Raw genomic sequence first — 20,818 nt, forward strand, 5'->3', positions numbered from 1 at the left:
AAAATGGTTTTTGTAACTCAAAGGGACAGGATGGATTATCATACTGAAAAAAAACAGAAGAATCACATAACAAGGTAAATGTCTGCAATTTAATTTCTAAAACACACAGCACTGAGGTTTCAAATCAGGGTCTGCATCTTAGTCAGCCAGTTAGTCAAGTAATATCTGAGCACCTAATGCCTATATTTTCTTCACATAACCAACAAAGAAGGAATTTCCTTTTCTGTGTTACAGATTCTGAACACAGAATTCAAAGGCAAATTTTAGGGGCTGGGGATTTAGCTCAGAGGCAAAGCGCCTGCCTGGCAAGCGCAAGGTCGTGAGTTCGGTTCCTGGTACCAAAGAAAAACCAAAAAAAAAAAAAAAACAAAGGCAAATTTTACCTCTGAACACTTTAGTAAATGTTTTCTTATTTTCTTCTGACAGAAGGATCTTTGCCTTTATCTGGAAACATCTCACTGTACAGTCACTTACAGTGACCTACAGTGACCTTCCCTTAAGGGAAGGCCCTTCAGGGTAATTTTACTTTGTGGACCTTTATACTGCCTAAAAATTTTACAATAATAGATTGTCATCCACCCGGAATAATTTCTCAAACTTGGTTAAATAATTGCATAGATACCAAAAGAAAAGTACCCTCTACCTACACCACTCCATTACCTTGACTCCTAATTCAAAGAAAGCAAAGTCTACATTTTGAATAATTTAGATTATAAAATAAATTTACAAAAGACAACCAGAAGATAGCAACAAGAAGGAGCCTCCAAACTAGAAGACACTTTGTTATTTGGTGGCACCTTCTGGAAAAGCTTGACATTGCAGCTCAGCTCTGTTAAACATAAATTCCAATGCAAAATCAAGTGGGGAAAATTCTGAGAGCAAGGAAATACTCTTGACAATAGTATACAGTTGAGAACCGTGAAAATCTGTTTTAAGTGAACACATATCTGAAGAGGTAAAGGTTCCTGGATATTTCATAATCCATCTATAAGACTGTCACCTCCCCAAGATTATTGGTAAATCTCAAACCAATGCATCAATGAAGAGATTCACATGTGGGACAAGAACATTCAAGGTTTTCATAGCAATGCTATCAATATCAACTTCATGAAGCATACTACTGCAATTTTAGTATGAATCCATGGAAAAATAAGATTCCCTTCCCCTCAATCCCTCTTAAAGATATTCCCCACCAAGTGGATTGAAATTCTAGCTCCACCATTTCTAAACATGGCAACCTTTACTAAATTTCTTAACCTTTGACCTCTGGTTTTCTCATCTATTAAAGAGTGATAGTATCTGTTTCACAGAATTGCTTTGAGGGTTAAATGAACATGTCAGGTGCTTGGCACATAGCACTCAAGTAAAGTTTACCTACAGCTATAAGGTATCCCTGTGACACAAGAAAATTCGTCTTGCAAAGATATGTTGATACATTTTTTTGGACTTGTGACTAAAGATGACCAATGGGAAAATTACAAAAGCAATACACACTCAACAGTGCTTTGAATGGGCAATTCAACACTCTTGAAGGCGGCGCCAGAATTTATTAGAAAACGTACACACTAATGTTCTTTTAAATCATTATTTTCTTATTCCCTTTAATGATTTGATCAATCTTGTAGTCTTACATCTGGTAATCTGAGCAAGTTTGTCGAAGATAACAATATGTCATATAATGACCACTGTTAATCCCTATCATTTGGTTTGAAAGCCTGTATCATTTTTAATGTCCTTGCTTTGTTTGTATTTTGCTATTGTTCTTTTTTTTTGTAGTATTTTCTTTAAAATAAAAATTTAAAAAAAAAGAAAACATACATCCTCAATACACACGAGTGAAGATGCTGAGTTTGGGCAACTGTTCATGACAACCAACTCTGCAATGACAGAGACCTCTCATTTTTTCGCAACCCTGTTTTCAGGGGTTTCTGAGGGGTTATTTAATTTAAAAACTAAGATATCACACTGGGCTTAGATGTACCAAAACAAAGAAAAGAGGCTCCTGTTATGTAAAAATAATCTTCCTTTTAAGTGCTTCTAATCCTTTTCTGGAATAAATCAAGAATGTGGATGAACCAATGAACGGCTGGCTGGCTAGAGGCATCCTCTTCAGTCTGATCATATCCAAACAAAAACCAAAATAGCACCACAGCAGGGACAGGTAGCCTCTCCACAATGACACAGAGTTGACTTTCTTCCCATTGTTTTAATTAATGATCCACATTGAGCCCAATCTACCAGAGGAAGAATCGCAACCCCTTCAGGTATTTTTACTTCCATTAATAAAACACAGAAAACAGGAGCCTTGAATGAGAGCCCTCCCTGGAGAGCAGGCAGCCCTTTAATGAATGGCCTCTTCAGCTGCTGGCTCACCCTCCTCACAGACTTTACAGCTCTTGCATGTGCTGGAATTACAAATCATCAAAAAGCCACTTTGAAAACACAATAAAGACCTTCTTCTCTGACTGCAACAACCCTCCATCACATAAAAACCTAAGGCCAGTGCTTCCAGCAGGACATTTACTGCCAGCTCCAGACAGTTTAGCAGGGCAATGAAGAGGGTGGGGCACGAGGAAATGAGGCGAGCAAAGGAGGGGTAGCTTCTTTTCTTTTTCTTTTCTCTTTTCAAACGAAACCTCTGCTAAGGTGGTTTGAAGTATTACTCCATGTCTGAACCACCATCCACCCCTGAGTAAAATGCTACTATATGATGAGAGTTTGGTTTTCTTTTTTCCTCTTCCTCAAGAAAATTCTTATCCAAGAAAACACTCTGCTAAGCCAAAATCATCAAAAGACATAGTGAAATGCCATTTCTCATACTGCAGGTTGAAGTAGCTAGCATTTTGACCACACTTAACCTACTCATTTACAAGAAAAGATACTTAAAACTTTGAACATTTTCACTGATAAACATGATTACTTCACAATAACACTAATTTTAAAAAAGGAATACTACCAAATGCCTGTTCCAAAGCAGTGTTTTTCTCCATCTCATTTAATTAAAGAACTAAAAGATCTTGAGGGAAATTCGGCTTACCTTGGGTTTAAAACTAAGACTTGCCCTATATTTTCCCTGTGACCATTTCACAAGTGCATAGTACTTACCAAGGCTATATACTTCCTTAGGAAAAATTCAGGGCAAAATGACATATTTCAAACACTTTTCCTCCACTTTAAGCATATAAACTTTCACATCTGAGAAAAGACAACTAAAGTTCTACAATGTTTTTGACTGCATAAAATCTCTTTTGTAACTACAGGCTATAAAGCTTCCCAGAAGCTAAGGCAGACATAACAGCACTAACACTTTTTTTGATCAGTGTATGTTTAGTGTGTTAACTGTATTACTGAGACTGACTTACTAATTTTCACCACAAATCTACAGAGTAGGTCCTGTTGTGATGTCCACTTTACAAAAGATGAAACTATGAAACAGAGAAGGTTAAACAGTTTGCCCAAGACCACTGGTAACACTGGGACACTAGGGGCTGACACAAGCTTGCAGACTCATTATGTATGTACTACTTATTAGGGAGTAAGTGAGCCGTGAAACACATGCATAATATAAGCTACGGATTTTCATCTTTACTTCTTTCTCTTGCACAAATAAAAACCTGAACTGAAAAAGAATCGTATGAATAAAAAAAGCTAAGCGCCCTAATCCATCTTAATAGTGCTAATTTTTATAAAAAATCTGAACCTAACTTGATTTCGGAAAAGATTCTTTACAATGTTCTTTTAAAAATAAAAAATATTCTTCCTTTTAATTTTAATCAACCTGTACTGAGACAACATGTTTTCTTTATAAGCATACCAAGGGAATGATCAGTTTCCCTAGCCTTTCTAATTCGTAGGGTCTTCTGACTTCTTTTTTGTACCTTGTTGTTGTTCCATTTCCAGAGACCGTGATCCGCCCTTTGTGACTCAAATTATCTACCACCCTATCCCCTACAAATGAACACAATCTGGCTCATATTCAAACAATGGGGCTGTTAAGGACTTTAGAGAAATTTGTTCTTCTAATCACGCCCATGGAAAGGCTAGTGTGCTCACACCCAGAACGGTGAAGGTGGGCTGCCTTATGCTACCAACTCAGTTGCTGGCCAAGACAGGGTCTGGGCTGTTTAGCACTGTCCATTACAGTTGCTTCCTGTTCTTTGCCTTCTCCACAGATGGGATGCTAGGTAGTAGGTAGTAGACAGGCTACACGAAGGCTATTTTTCTGGATAATGGAAATGTTAGCCCTCTCTTACCCTCTTTTGTTCACAGCAAGGCCTCTTAGACACATGGTTCATATAGTGCCACTTTTTCCAACTTACATTTAAATAATTAAACTAAAAGGAAAAACAATAAAAGCATTTATTACTAGAAGACATAAGAAAAATATAATACTTGGGTTTTATACCCAAACCATACCCCAAAGTCTTTAGATACTTTCTATGTCAAACTATGCAAAGCACATCATAAATATTCCTGTTATAATCACTGTATCTGTGACTCTAATATGTCATATCTTGAAAATTTACTGCCTGTTGTATGGAATCACATACCATTATAACTCTTTGTTCTAGAAGAGTTTTTAAGGTACTGTTTGGGTAAACATACTAAGTGAAATAATTTTATTAAAACAAATCCATACTTTATAAATCATATACAACAGAGAAGGAAAGCCAGGCGTGGTGTCGCACCCCTGTAATCCCAGCACTCAGGAGGCTGACGGAGGAGGATCATTGCAAGTTCGAGACCAGCCTGGGCTACAAAGTGAGCATAAGGCCAACTGCACAGTGAGACCCTGTCTCAAAAAGACAGAAAAAAAAAAAAAAAGAAAAAAAGAGAAGGAGCGAGCGACAAACGTAAGGAGAATAAACAGAATTAGCCAAGGAAGAAGACCATCTGGGATATATCCACATGGAAAGTGCATTTGCTGTATGAGTGTCATTTGGTCTTCCTACAAATGAGCAAACATTACAAAAAGGTACTTTTCAGCGTTCTGACCACTGTAAGAAACATGCACACACACTGAAAGGAAAATTTCAAAAACTACTACTTATACTAATTACAATGTATTCTGGTTTATAAATGGTGGTGATGACATGTTAAATTTATTTTGTGCCTCACCAGTGACTCACACTCAGCATTTGAAAACCTTTGTTCTAAGAGAATCACAACATGTCAGACTACAGAAAGACCAAGTTGCTAAACTTGACAATTTTGATAGATTAGTCACACTCCAGCACATTTCAGGGTGATCCAAAACAAAAGTCAAACACACAGAAAGTTCCAAGTAATATCTGCCATAAGAATAAATTTCAAATTAAAAGGAGAGGAAGGGAGCAACAAGGAAAATTAATAGTTGAGATACTGCAACAAACCCATTCAGCTGTCATCTCCCTTTCACAAACTATGACTACAGACCCTTTACTGAAAACTGAAACAAATGACCCAAACCCCAGTGTTTTTTGTCCCACTCTTCTCTTAAAACCTGACTTCTATCAGAAGTTAGAGATCAGCTATAGTGAGTAGGTGGTAAAGAGATGGTCTCTGGACCACTGGGGATTGGCATTAGTGCTGTTAGTGCCTGGCTCGGGCAGGCTTTCTACCTGGAACAATCTACACCCAGGCCAGGAAAAAGCCTCTCTCATTCTTTGCCAGAATTTAAATGAAGGATATCTGTAGGCAACCTCACGACACAAAAAGAAGAACATTCTAAAAGCTTTCAGCATATTTTAGGCAGACAATTTTTTTTTATCATTGTCTAAAAATACTGACACACCAAAGTTAGAATATTGATTATTGATAATTGAAGATGACCAAAATCAGAGAAAAAAAAAAATAAGGATGAGATAACTTCACAGCAGGTGGTGTTTATTTTTTAGAAAGAGTCAAGTTGGGTGTAGTGGTGCACAGCTACAGTATAGTCCCAACACTCAGGAGGCTGAGGAAGGAGACCTACTGCCAGTTTGGGGCCAGTCAGGGCTACAGAATCATTCCAAGGCCAATCTGAATCACATAGTGAGACCCTATCTTGAGAAAAAGAAAGAAAGAAAGAGAGAGAGAAAAGAAGAGAAAGAGAAAGAGAAAGAGAAAGAGAAAGAGAAAGAGAAAGAGAAAGAGAAAGAGAAAGAGAAAGAGAAAGAGAAAGAGGAAGAGAGAAAGAAGAGACAGACCAACATTCTGACTAGCAGCACTGTCACTAGAAGTGTAAGATTTACTATACTGATAAAACTAAAAATCCTTTCCAACACTGAAAATACATTTAAATAGCTAGACATTCCTTTGTGCAACCACATACGCAATCCTGATATCAAAAAACACAGCAAAGATAATACACTACCCTTTCTAAATCAATAACAAAAAAATTAAATGTCTTCAAAATGCAAATGGTTTCACAGGCAGGTAAAATGTCAAAATTTTTCAAATTATACATACTGAATATGTATAGTATGTTTGCATATTAATTTTGCCTCAATGAAACTGCTAAAAGAAACTAATATCTCATCAATATAAACAAATTACATCACTACAATGATCAAAAAGATCAGTATAATAATTTCTTCCAACATTTTCTATATTTTCTATTAAACTTACTTTTCCCTTGTAGACATTTTATTGTATTTTGCTCATTATCCTAAATTACCCAGCACTGAAAAACATTCTAAACAAGTTTTAATGAGCAGTGAAATTTTCTGCAGCTATTCAAATGACCAATCATTACACTCTGGAATACACCTTTTAATGATTTAAATCATAAACTAAAAACATTCCTTAATGATCTCATTTCCTTTTCCCCAGTTACAGAAATTCATTTCCAAGCCACACCTATCTCCATGCTACCTTTTCAGAATTCAGGGTTAGTTTTCTTCCTTTATTCCTTATCATAAGGCTATGGGAAAGAACAAAAAAAAACCCCATTAAGACTAACTACTCACATCAGATTTAGAGGACATATTCTCCTCCACGTCTGAATCATTGGGATCCACAATATCATCAAATGGTGGTAAAGTTGATTTTTTCTTCTCTGATATCTCACTTTCAACTTTGACCTTTCCCATCTTGACATGAGATTTATCTTTTATCTGTTTTTTATCAGCAGAACAAGTGAGTATCAGTGGTGGTGCGCTAGAAAAACTTTTAAATAAAGCCTCTGAGCTACTCTTTTTCCTTTTTTTGGCCGAGAGTTCTTCAGAATCTGAAATAGGGGGCCTCTTACTAGGAGCCTTCTTATCTTGCTGTCCACTGGTGATGGTGAGTAAGTTACTGTCTGGTTTTGGCTCTTTTGACATGGGTTTAGGTTCCTTGAAGGCCATTTTAGGAACTATTTTCTCTTCTTTCAGTGGTTTATTTTCTTTGGGTTTCTTAGAGGATTCTTTGGAAGATTTGTTGTGATCCCTGGAAGGTTCTTTGAAGGCACTTTTATGTTCTCTGGAGTCTTTAGAAGGTTTTTCCTTGTGCTCCTTCATTAATTTGTGAGGCTTTGAAAAACTGGTACTGCTGCTGCTGCTACTGCTGCTGCTGCTGCTGCTGCTGCTACTGCTGCTGCTGCTACTGCTGCTGCTGCTGCTGCTGCTGCTGCTGCTACTGCTGCTGCTGCTGCTGCTGCTACTGCTGCTGCTGCTGCTGCTGCTGCTACTGCTGCTGCTGCTGGTATGAATACTCCTATTAGGGTCCTGCAGAAAGGGGAGAAGAAAATAAACTCTCAAAACTAAATAGGAACAAAGACTCAAAAAGCAATTTTCTTGAGTTTGATATACATAAAATGATCCTCCTTTGACTGCTCTCAAGTTAGCTCTAAATACCAAAAAAATTTTAATGCAAATCAACCATCAGAGAATAAAAGATTGGAAAAATCCATGTGAAAAATAGGGAGAGAAGGTAACTATGATCAAAGAATTTAATGAGGCAAGCTATATTCTTCATCACTGGAAGCAAGGACTTCTAAAACATTTCAAAGCAATAAATGTTAACTGTAACCTTGTCCTGGAAGATACAAAGATGGATAATATACGGTCCCACTCTTAATAATTATAACCTATCAATGACTGATGGTTGTTGAACGAGGCACCTATAAAGTGCTATGACAATAAAAGAAAGGGGACTGTGCAGTTCTGTTAAGAGGAAAGGATAATTCAGAAATTTATTTAATAAAGAGCTAACAGGTCAGTTTGGTCCCAGAGGACAAGCAGATAATTACTAGAAGAAGAACAAAATGATAGAGACCAGAGACCAGACTAAACTAAACTAAGGGAGCAAATCACGGAGTGTGTTTGAGGAGCAGCACAAGACTGAGAAGAAGGTGGGAAAATGTCTCAGGGATCACCTAGTAAAGTCAGGTTACATTAAATTTAAAATGAATTTGCAATATTAAAACTCCACAGAACCTTAAAAGAAATAATTTCCATTTTGGGATTTTAAAAAACAATTTTTATTCTGCTTAAAATTTCATCAGCTAAGGAATATGTCTCTAATAGGGGCAAAGAAAAGGACTATAACATAACAAAATTTCACCTAAACATCAAACAGGCTGAAGCCATTAACAATTACTGTGTGTATTCATAAAAAAAGAGGTAATTGCTATTTCATTTTATTATCAATTTTTTCACTCAGAATATATAACCTCTACATACGTTTCTGTTTAGGAATAAAATCTAAGTCCACACTTACCATATTTGTGAACCTCTGCCATTAACAGTAAGAATAAGAAAAAGAAGTAAATCCCAGACATGTAAAAGCTTCAAGCTAATACTAAAAGAAAGGCTTTTTTTTTTTTTTTTTTTTACTGATTTCCATCTTCTAATAAACCAAAGACAAATAAATGTCCTAAATTTCAACTAGAATTTACATCACTAGGCTTGCCTTTTTTTTTTCAGTCAGGGTCTTGCTATGTAGTTCAGGCAGGCCTTAAATTCACTATGCAATGAAATTGGCCCTGAACTCACAGCAGTTGTCCTGCCTCAGCCTCCCAGATGCTGAGCTGCAGGAATGTGCCACCATGTATAGCTTATTTTTCACATCTAACTCACCCACTTAAGCCCAAGAAAATACAAACCAATCCTATATGCAACATTTATTTTTCTCATGGGAGTACATGGTTTCGAACTTCTAAAATGAATAAAGTTACTAAGCAAAGATTTGCTTTTATGCACTAAATGATTCCTTACATAATATGTGAAGCTGAGATTTAAAAACAGAATGCTTTAAAAATAGAATTCATATTACTGAAATGTCATTATTTTATAAATTCTATTTAAGACATTTCCTGGAATGTTATGCTATTTCTATGAATAATTAAAATACAGTATAATGGACAAACTAAATTAGGAAAGAACGTTTTGAAATCTAATATCCTTGAGTATTTTTTAAATTGGTTTGTTGACTCACTGAATTTTGGCCATTTGCAATCAGTATTCTAATAATGGCTTCAGAACATCCAAGTATTGCTGTTTAACGTTCAACCTACATGAAGTATTGCAAATATTTTTTATAAAGGAAGGTTAAAAAACATACAATTATAAAATTGCCAACATATTTCTAATGTTAAGAATGAAAAACACTAACATTTCAGCAGCAGGGTGGAGGGAGCACAACAGAGGACTTTCCATGACTTCTTTTCAACATCCTTCTGTAGAACAAACTGGAATTCTTAATATAAGAGACACAGGGGCATCTGAATCTTATCTCATAATCTTGTCAGAAGTCTAAATTCTTGTCTTAATTATATATATAAAATAATCTGGGTATAAAGTTGTAGAAATGTAAGTTTTCATAATTTTTTAGCTCTTACATGTAAGCACTTAGTATTACCTTTTCACTACTTAACAAATCTTGCTTCGAGGAAGTGGCCCGATCATTTTTGTTTCTTCTCCTCTTATAAGCTTTCTTTAAGCTAAGAGAACTCAACAGCTCTTAATAAGCTAAGAGGACAAACACATTCCATAACAAATGTTGTAGCCAACTAAAACTGAGAAATGTAGGAAAAAAGTAGAGAATGGTTCCTATTATGTAGGGGAGCAGTTTCTTTGCTGGGTCTGTGATAAATGACAAAGTTTAAATACAAGGCATCAGGAACTATATTCATACATGTAATAAATGTAAAACAGTGGCTCAGATACACAATCAAGCATTAAGTTGCTACTCTAACATAGAATAAAAGCTTTCACTGATTCACAGCTTATCTATCATGCGCATACATACACAGGGTTCAGTCAGTGGCTTTTCAAACTTCCTACGGAACCATTAACCTCAACATTAAGTGTCACTAGGTAGCACACACTAATTACCATCCAACATGAAGTTTACTTTACACACACTGTGTAATTCAAATTCTCTTTGCCTGAGGCTTACTGGGACAAACTGAACATCACGTAATCCAGCCAAAGGCAGCATGTGTGCATAATTCAACTCTCAAATATTTAAATGGCTATTTACACATAAATATATATATATATATATATTTGCATTAACTTTACAACCTGAGAATACAAGGTACAGCATTTTTTTTTCCATCCATTCACAATTGTACTGAAGACTTCCTTGTTTTAATTTTCTGGAACAGAATGGGTCTCTTTAATATATAATCTCTTCTAGTACTACTTGTCAGCAACTCCGGTAGATGGCTTAAGAAAAGGAGAAGTTGTAATTACCAGCCAGAGAAAGTTTTCTGATTATATGTGGCTTCCAATTTCCAAGTTATCTCCATGTCTACTTGCACTAACTCCAAGCTGATTTTTCAACTGCTGTTTCTTTCCTCTCTCTCAGATCAATCATATTTTGTTCACTAGAGCTTCAAGCTAGACCCAAAGGAGTTTAACTTATAGATAGCTGCACAGGTGTGTCAGGCTCCCTGGCCTCAACAGCACTCAATAAAAGGGAGATTGCACTCTTCTCTGGGGCTAGGGAAAGCAAGACTCGAGTGACGGAAGGCAAAGAGTATGCCAGGTAGGTGGCTAAAAATAGACAACATGTCTGCTGCTACCATGCAGGCTGAGCTACAATGCACATACAAACAACATGCCTAAGGGAAGGAGGAAATAGGAAGGAAGAGAACTAACAGATCTTCTGACGAAGTCAGAAAACAATTTGAGGTCAAAAACAGTATGAATACCTCAGGAGAATCAATTAGAACATAGAAAAAATATTAATTAGGTTAAAATTCAAAAGTTAAAATTCTTGCTGAGAATTGGCTAGATAAAGGAAAGGATAGAGAACAATTGGCAGTTTGAAAGACCAGTTGTAAGAAAGCTCAAAGGATAAAGTAAAAAATACATGAGATGAAACTCCTAATGGGAAAAGAGGAGCGCTGAAGAACTTAGGGGTGACTTAGTAAAGGCCACAGGAAGTGTTCCAGAAGAGTTCACCAAAGGAGAAAACAGAAGAAAGAGAAGAGGCAACCAAGATAGTGACACAGAAGAAAATTTCCATGAGCCAAAAGCAAAGACCAAAACGCAATTTCCCAGGGATTACCTAAGATCCAGGCGGGGCTAACAACAAAAGATACACTGAACAAACACTGCATTAAACTTGCTAAACTTTAGGAATAAAAAGAAAAACTGACAAGTTAACAGAAAAAATTACTTTAAAAATGAAAAGAATCAAATTAACATTAGTGTTTTCGTTTGTAACACTGGAATCTAGAACAAAGAACAACAGTATCTAAAGATGGCTGGGAGAAAAAGTAGTACAATAGTCCCCCATTATTCACAGAGGATAGATTCCATGATCCCAATGGATCCCATAAAATAGAATTATAATACATAGTATTAAAAATTATGATTTGTTTATTTTTGGAATTTTCCACTTGGTATGTTTTGGCCATTGTCAGTCATAGGTAACTGAAACCACAGACAGCAATACTATAGGTAAGGGAGAACTAACTACTGCACAGCTCCAACATCCTTCACATGGTTAGTGAGAAAGACGTGTTCACGAAAATTTACATATTGAGAAAGCACATTGCCTGCTGTCTCACTTAAGTAAAGGACTTCAAAAAGGAATCCTAGCCAAACAATAATCACAGCAAAAGAGTCCATTAGTGCAAGCGGATAGAGGAAAAAAAACAGTACTACAATATACCTTACATTCTGTAGAGAATGAAATCTAAATGGACAATAAATACATGAATAAATAATGAGTGCTTAATATACACTCCTGACACAAGAAAGTCTAACAGAAATCTGGGCCTCCAAAACTCAATAATCTTCACAGAAATTTAGAAATGGTAGAGAAGAATGTCAAGGTGAAAATTCTGGTGTCTTTTCATGTTAAGATGGAAGAAGAACTGAATTACAAACAATTTAAAGGAAAGGCAGGAAACAAAATAGAAAAGTACAGAATAACTCACATCAATGAAGGGAAATGGGAAACTGGAATCAATTTGAAAATACAAGCAGAACCAAGAAAAATGAAAGAAGTGACAAATATAGACAATGAAAAGATAAAAGAAACAAAAAGAAGTATCACTCAGAATAAAAATGAAAAAGCCAGATTTTTCCACTGAAAGATAGTGTCACACTAAGCAAGAAAGACAGATCAGGTACTGACTGCTTGCAAGAAACACAAAAGTCAAATGACTGAAGATGAGTTTAACAGAAAGGGATGAGTCAAAAGGTACCAGCAAAGCGTTCCCCCAAGAAAACACTGTCAGATAATGTTAAATTCAAGGGTAGATGCACCGAACAGCATAGACAACATAAAAAACTAAGTTATATCAAAGCAAAATGTATTTAATATTTAAGGAAATTTTAAATAGCTCATTTAATAAGAAATCAACACATCTTTGTCATAAATGGACAGATCTAATCTAAAATTAGTGTCAACATGAGAAAATTAAACTGGCTTACCTATACTTAGGTAACTTTCAATCTCTAGAATAAAATACATAATTTTTATATGTATCCAGAGACCACTGATAAAAATCAGTAATAAGCTATCATAAAATAAATTTTAAAACCTCTTTGAAAATGTTTGCATAGATTATACTGGTTGATCATACCCTAATAAAGTGAAAAAAATACATTTTAAAAATTAAGGGCACAGAAAATATGTGCTCAAAGGAAAATTTATAGCCTCTACTGCATTAATAGAAAAAAGGAGACATAGGTAGAGCACAAACTCAAGCATGAAGAGAGACTTTGTACTCACTTTGAGAAACTGGGAAAAGGTCCACAAAGTATTCAAACATTACGGTACCAAATATAATGAAGAAAGTAAAAGAAACAAATTTAACAGCACTAATGCTTTTACCAGATGACTTCATTGCATAACTGCATACCTATTATTCAGCACTAAAGATAAGATTATCAAATTAATTCTGACAAGCTATATCCATTAAATAAAGTGACATCTCTAATTATGATCTGCTATTAAAGGAATAAAATTAATGAGGAAATAGCAATATTTGAAATAGTTCAAAATAGGTAAATACCAAAAGAAACAGCCAAAGAGTGCTGAACTGTGGAGACACTGGGAGAGACAAAGAGTACCGGGGTAAAAGGTGGGGCCAAACAGACTGCTGCTGTTTTTTTGGTTTGGGAACTTGGACTCAAACTCAGAACCTTGTGTTCGCCAGGCAGGTGCTGTGCTGCTGAGCTATATCTGGTCCACTGATAATGTTTACAAGCTTTCTATTATCACTTCATTTTTAATCTATTAACATTTTATCAAAAATTAATGTTATAAGACAATAAAATTGCAAAGGAAAAGCATTTCAACAATTAAGAAAATAGAAAAATGAAAGCTTATTTAAACACCAAGGCTAACATAGAGCCAACAGGCCCCCCAAATTTAAATTTATCAGTCAGTGGGAAGGGAAGTAAAGGAACACAGCACACCTGGAAGAGAAATGGCACTTGAGAGTAGCAACAAGAATCTTTCATTCAGTAACAATCTAAGTGGTCAGTACACAAAGAGAATATGAAATATTCATACACACACAAGAAAAAACAAGGTCTACTGTTATAGAATACAATGCTTTATGGAGTTTTGTTTGTTCTGACATTTTAATAATGTTGCCCCACTTTTTAAGGAAACATTCAACCAGAAAGATAGAGGTAACTACATTGTATACTTCTACAGCTCAGGAAAATAAAGTCACTTTATTTAACCAGGGAAATTTAATCAGGGAAAAGCAGTACTTTTATAGGATCAAAGAATCACATTCTTAAATTTCTCAATTTGCATGCATCTGTATTATCAGCAACCAGTACAAATATAACCAACCTAAAGAAATAGACATAAGTCAGGATTTTGCACAAATGACAAGAGATGTCACAATGACCCTACCAGTTTAACATGACCAACGCGTAACTTGACAGAGGTTCAGAAGAAGATGCTGTGCACTCTTGGAGAGAAACTAGACATGAACAGATTGACCCCCCTGTCTATGACTGACTCTGAGCTTTGCCAGCCCTTCACTAGGACGGACTACAGCCTTAACAACAGCGACGAAAGTACTTTTATTTTCCTGAGAAACAAAGCAGACCTACTTGGAGACTATGAAGATGAAAGCCAACCATATGAACTATTCACTTTAGGAAGGTCAACTGGTGACATTGCAATAGACAGAGAGTGTGGAGCGGGTAAAGCATGAAGAAAGAAAAGCCACTTAGGGATGACCCCACTGCTGGGTGGTGCTGGCAGCACAGCAGTGATCAGCTTACAGAATGCTTTCCAGTCCAGACTTTAAAATATACTGATCAGGTCATTACAGGCCTTCTCTTTTAGCAGCAGCTGCACTTCTCACAACAGGCTTGATAAAATCACTGCATCAGACAACAGTCAGTCTCCAGTACGTGCTGCTAATCATTATGGTGTGGCTGGCAACTGAAGATGAAGAATACATGAAAATTTAATAAGTGTATAAATAAAAATCCTGACCAGGTGTGGTGGCGCATGCCTGTAATCTCAACACTCGGGAGCCTGAGTAGGGAAGATCACTGCAAGTTCGAGGCCAGCCTGGGCTCAAAGTGAGCTCAAGGCCAGCCTGAACTGCAAAGCGAGACCCTGTCGCTAAATAAGTGAAAGAATGAGGCCGGGATGGCTCAGAGGTAGAACACTTGCCTAACATGCAGGATGCCTTGGATTCAATGCACAGCACACAAAAAAAAGCCCAAAGAAAGCCACAAATGAACACGGGGAAATACGTTACCATAGTATGCTATTTTGCTCCCTTCTGTCAATATATATTTAATGCATGTTTATTGAGTCTTGAGCATACGGGAAGGACAATACTGAAACTATTAGACATATTATGGCTTCCGGGAAAACAGCGCTTCTAATTTGGACAATATGAAGAACTCAACAGGATGTTTTACTGTAACACAACTACATCTTGAATGATTATAACAAAATTCTCTTCACTGCTGAGCTTATTAAAAGTGGAGAGGGGAATGCAAGAATCAAGAGTTCATGAAAGAGAAAAGATTTAAAATGTGACAGGTGTTCTGGATATTCAAAGGCTAAACCTGGGACCTCCAGCGTATCAGCAGACCAACCCAAACCTGTGAGTCTCACAGAAATCCAGAAGTCTTTATAAATCTGATGTTAAGAGAAAGTACTCTGAATTCAATCCTCAGGATTCCCAAAGTTCACCTAGGTGAAATATGATCATACAATTTAAAAGTAACTGTGAACACAATGAAGCCACCACAATGTGAAGTAAAAGTAAATTCATCCGTTATACAAAATGTCTGTATATAAAATATAAAAAGGAAGTGACCAAGCAATAAAAAATAAGTAAGAATGATCAGGCACCTGAAAAGAAAAACAAAAACTTTAAGAAAGGGAAAAATCAAAACTTTTGTTGGAATTAATATCTCAATAGATTAAACAGCAAACTGAACACAACTCAACAGAATCAATAAAATGAAAGACATACGAATAAACTGCCAAAAAATGCACAGATACAAGAAAATGAAAGCTACAAAAGCTATTAAGAAGGGTAGAGAATAAACCACAACAAATAATCTAATCAGAAACCTGAAAGAATAAAAAAAAAGCGATATAGTGGCTGACAATTTTCAAAACTGGTAATTTGTGAATACAAAGGAAAAAAATCAGTATATTACATATAAGTGACATATAATGGTATACACATAAAGTAAAAGTAGTACTCCTAGCTATATCATACTAAAAACGAAGACTATTACAAAAGCAGGGAAAAGAGGGATGACCTATTTAAAAAGAATGACTAACGCTGTGCTGGAATGAGCCAACGGAGACTTACAGTGCCAAGTGGTATATTTTCAGTAGTTCTGTCAGCCAGGTTTTAATAATAGAAGCATTATATAAAGATGCACTGTAAAAATTATACAAGGCCACTACTACTTATATAAAATTACAAGTATAGAAACACTAAAAGCAGAGGTAATAGATCACTGACACTCATTACTTTTTTAGTCGTGTTACTACTTATCATGATCAGTGCTGTTAAGGTATTTACCTCTATTGTATCAAAAGGTAGTATTTCTTCATAATTACATGCTCTGCCCAACTCTGAAATAACTGACATTAAATGGCAAGAGTGCTTTTATACCAGGGAAATAAGCAAATGCTAAAAATCATAATTTTTCCCCCAGAGAAACAGTTGCTCATCATCTACTGCCATAACCCTGAATCAAACTGACACAAGAATTCACAATGGAAAAATACTTCCAAAGCATTGAAGGAAATAGGCAATAACTCAGAATTGCGTAAGTAAGAAAACCACTTTTCATAATAGGATAAGAACCAGAATTTTTAAAATTAACAAAAATTGAGAGAGTTTACTAAAAGGAACTTTCACAAGGTTTATTTCAGGGAGAAGGAAAATGATTTCAAGAAGAAATTATGGCAATATAATTGAGTTACAATTTTAAAATGCTTTTACATTTTACAAGAAAACTCTACGAACCATAAAGACATACTTATAAGCAGCTCACAGATTTAAAAAGATATTAAAATGGTAAACTTCATCTTACTGAATAATAAGTAATATGTATTTGAAAGGTAGATAAAATAACACTTGAAGGAAAAAACTTAACCTTCAGGGCTTTTATTTGAAAAAAATTGGTAAGAAACGACTGAGAAATAGGGAGAAACAATGATATAATAAACTCAAGTGAAAAGGAAAACTACAAAGCTCTAATGAAATACATAGCAGAGCCTAATGAAAAAAATCTATTCAAAACTGTGGTCTCTTGTGAAAGACTGGTTGAGAAAGGAGAGGAAGTGCACACAAACAGGAAGAAGAGAAAAACAAAAATACACCTACAAGTACAGCACAGATAAGACAGACATATGAGCAATTTAATGCCCAAAATTTGAGAGTAAACTTTTAGGAAAATATCGCTTACAAAATGATACTCCTGTCACCCAAAACTCAAAATCAATAAAAATACTTCATCAATGTTAGCAGTTTAAAATCTTTCTACAAAGAAAACAGTAGGCTCATGGGCTCTTTAAAGCAAGTTCTAGGAAAAGATCATTTCAATCTTATAGAACTCTTCAAAAGGATAGAAAATACTCCTTGTTTTATATGGTTAATAGTATCAAAGCACAAATAACTGCCAAAAAGAGGATGAGAAAGAAACACACCAACCGATGTAACTCTGGTATCAATGCAAAAATTATGAGTAAAACATTAGCAACCCAATTGTCAGGGAGGAAGCCCTAATACAGCAACGTGAAAGGGTTTAATCCAAGATTTCCAGAGTAGGTGAGCACGATAAAAATATTTGTCAAGCACTACATTAACAGACTGAAGGAGAACCAAATCATCTGTTTATCTCAGAAGACGGTGAGAGTTGTCTGATAAAAATGAAAATCCATCTATGATGTTTCTAAAACAATGAAAACAATCTTTATACAACAGGATGTGCAGGAAAATTTCCCGACAGTGGGCAGCTACCAAACTCTCATGCTAGCATTTTAAATGATTATTAGAATCAGCTCCTTTATAATCAGGAAGATCATGTGTTTCCTGGGGTTCCTGCTGACACAGGACCACAAAGTGCAGTAGGGAAAAAAAGGATCAGAAAGATAAATGTCATCATTCCCATATGATATGGTTAGCCCCAGAGAAGTGCAAAAGGACTATACAGAAAAGTTACTAGGGTTAATTAGTTTAAAATGGCTACAAGTAATAACAGTATGCTAAGATAAACCGTATATTTATGTATCACCACAGGAAACATTTAACATTCTATATATAGTACCAATAAAAATATAAAAATACCTAAGAATAAATGCATACAAATAGGTAGTAGACGTTTATCAAAAATTTAATACTGAAAAACATTAAAAAGCTACGGTGGTGGTCACTCCTTGCAATCCCAGCACTGGGAGGCTGAGGCAGGAGATCATCGAGAGTTCAAGGCCAACCTGAGTTACATACTGAATTCAAAGCCAGCCTGAACTGCACAGTAAGATCCTGTCTCAAAAACAAAAAAGCCTTACAAAATAAGAAATAAATACATGAAACATTAAGTAAACTGATACTCTAGGCTCATGCATAAGAATATTCCAAGATAAACAGAATCTGTTATTTCAATCCAAATCCCAGCAGTTTTTTGAATAACTTAAATTGATCCTAAATTTCATATGAAAAAAAAAAGAGTGGTGTATTAACACTTGTCAGGCCCTACAGTAAACCTAATGAGATTATAGTAATTACATCATTATGGTATTGCTGAAAACATTAACAAAGTGACCAATGGGACAAAATTATACCCCTCCCCAACAGACACAATTACATGAAAATCTGATGTTCGAAAGGCTAGATCAATGAAGAAAGCATAGACAGCTCAATAAAATGTGCTAGAACTGGTTTTCTACATGAGAAAAGATTTAAATTCAATTGTTAGCTCATACAACCCATAAAATTAAAACTAGATGTTTTAAAACACTTCTGTGTTAGAAAAAAATTTACAAACCATGCCAGAAAAAATCTACTAGCAGAGTATCTATATATCAAATGTGACACAAGAAGAATTACAGAAACAAAAATCTGACCACATTAAAATTAAGAAAAATTCAAAATTCCTATGTCAGAGCCTAATAAAATAAAGTCACATTTAGATTCAGTAGCTACTTACTTAGGAGATTCTATGAGTAAATGGCATATTATCTCACATAATCCTCCTAAGACTCCAGAAGGCAGGTACATGGCAAGGAATAGGCAATGAGATATTGTTAAATAAATAAATGTTTAAATAATTTCATAACACTAAAAGAGAAGAGTTTTACCTTATACTATGTATTATAATTCTATTCACAAAAGTGAAATAACAGATGATTACCTCTACAGTAAAGAACTGTTGATTGTTTTCTACATATTACTATTACCAAAAGTATGAGGCACTGCAGTCAAATCAGCATTTTCTCTGAAAATATTTCTGGTCAACAGGGCAGAAACTAACTACAGGGAAGAGTTAATTAGTATAACATTTTTATATTACTTGAGTTTCTATACTGCCTTTGAAAGTACCATTAGTTCTGTGTAAAACACTATATTCTTCAGGGTGCAAGCAAGACAGAGATATCCTAACATAAGAAACTACCAAAAGGAAAACATTTGTGACATCTATTGTCCATGCAATCCAACAAAAACTATAGTTTACACTGTGTACAATTCTCCCAGCATCCATGAAGCCCAGGGTTCAGTCCCAAAACCACACAGAAAAAATTGAAGATAAAAAAGCCAAATCTTTTTTCACTGAACACAGACTAATGTAAATGAACACAGTCAGGGAGATGGCTGCCTCTCAAAATTACTTTTGTCCTTCACAAAAACTCTTTCTCATCAAAGGGCTCCTACAAACGAATGCACTTATATGCTTTCTTCTGTCTTTTAAAATTTTGATTTACTGTCCTATACACCCAGCTCCTGGAACAATGACAACGCCTAACAGGAGAATAAGCATTTGTCTTTGAATACACTGGCACACTTAGTTAGCACCTAGCATACAGTAGGGACTGGAGAATGTCACATCAAATATGCTATAGTTCTTATCTACACAGAACTAACGTACTAGTTATAACAATTTAGAGCCCCATATCAGCATGTGCAAAGGGGTTCCATTTATCAAAATAAGTTGTGCCTTTCTTCTTCCTGAACATTTCCATTCCAAGCTGTCAGGCACAGCCAGACAACGTACCAACCGTGACAGGAGAGGAGGCCATGGCCCAAGGGGCGTCTGCGCAATGGCTGGTGGCCACTCACGGTGCTGCTCGCTGGAAAAATGATTGAATACAGGTCTGGGGCAAGGAAAGTGCAAAGTGAGCTTGGAATACCTCTGTGTAGCAAAAAGTATAGAAGTGTATAAAGACTGACTAGGACTGAAAGGATATAGAAGCCAGGCATAGCGGTGAACCCCTGTAATCCCACTACTCTAGGAGGCTGACACAGGAAGATCACAAGGTCAAGCCAGACTTAGCAACTTTGTGAGACCCTGTCTCAAAAACTAAAAGAGGGCTGGGGATGAAGCTCAGTTCAAAGGCCCTAGGTTCATTCCCCACACCACACAGTAAGTAGACAAAGGATATAGACACTGGATTGAAGGGCCTCCCACTGGCCGGGTGAGGGCAATTAAAGTATGAAAATAAATCCTGAGAGCAACGGATTGTAACCCATTCAAGAGTCTATGATGACATAAGAATAAAAACATTTTTAAGGTATAATGGAATATTTATATTTTCTCAAAGTACTTCCCAATGGAACATTTAATTACAAAAAGAAAAGAAAGCAACTTGACAGTGGAGAAGCCTGGCTGACACCACCTTAATCAAATGACAGAGCTAATGCAGCAGCAGTGGTACAGGGAAAGCACGACCATGGCCTGTGGTA

General features: G+C 35.8%; 1 protein-coding gene across 1 annotated transcript in view; it reads right to left on the reverse strand.

Moving 5' to 3' along the window:
- The window catches only part of Mllt3 (myeloid/lymphoid or mixed-lineage leukemia; translocated to, 3), a gene marked incomplete at its 5' end in the record, with an annotated part of 279,146 nt that overhangs the window by 64,841 nt on the left and 193,487 nt on the right, over nucleotides 1-20,818 (reverse strand). Inside the window, 1 exon segment of the mRNA XM_005388737.2 lies at nucleotides 6,930-7,667. Coding sequence (XP_005388794.1) covers nucleotides 6,930-7,667 — 738 coding nt within the window.

This window comes from Chinchilla lanigera, unplaced genomic scaffold (assembly GCF_000276665.1).
Source record: "Chinchilla lanigera isolate Chin_1 unplaced genomic scaffold, ChiLan1.0 scaffold00033, whole genome shotgun sequence".
In the NCBI taxonomy this organism is placed as follows: Eukaryota; Metazoa; Chordata; class Mammalia; order Rodentia; family Chinchillidae; genus Chinchilla; species Chinchilla lanigera.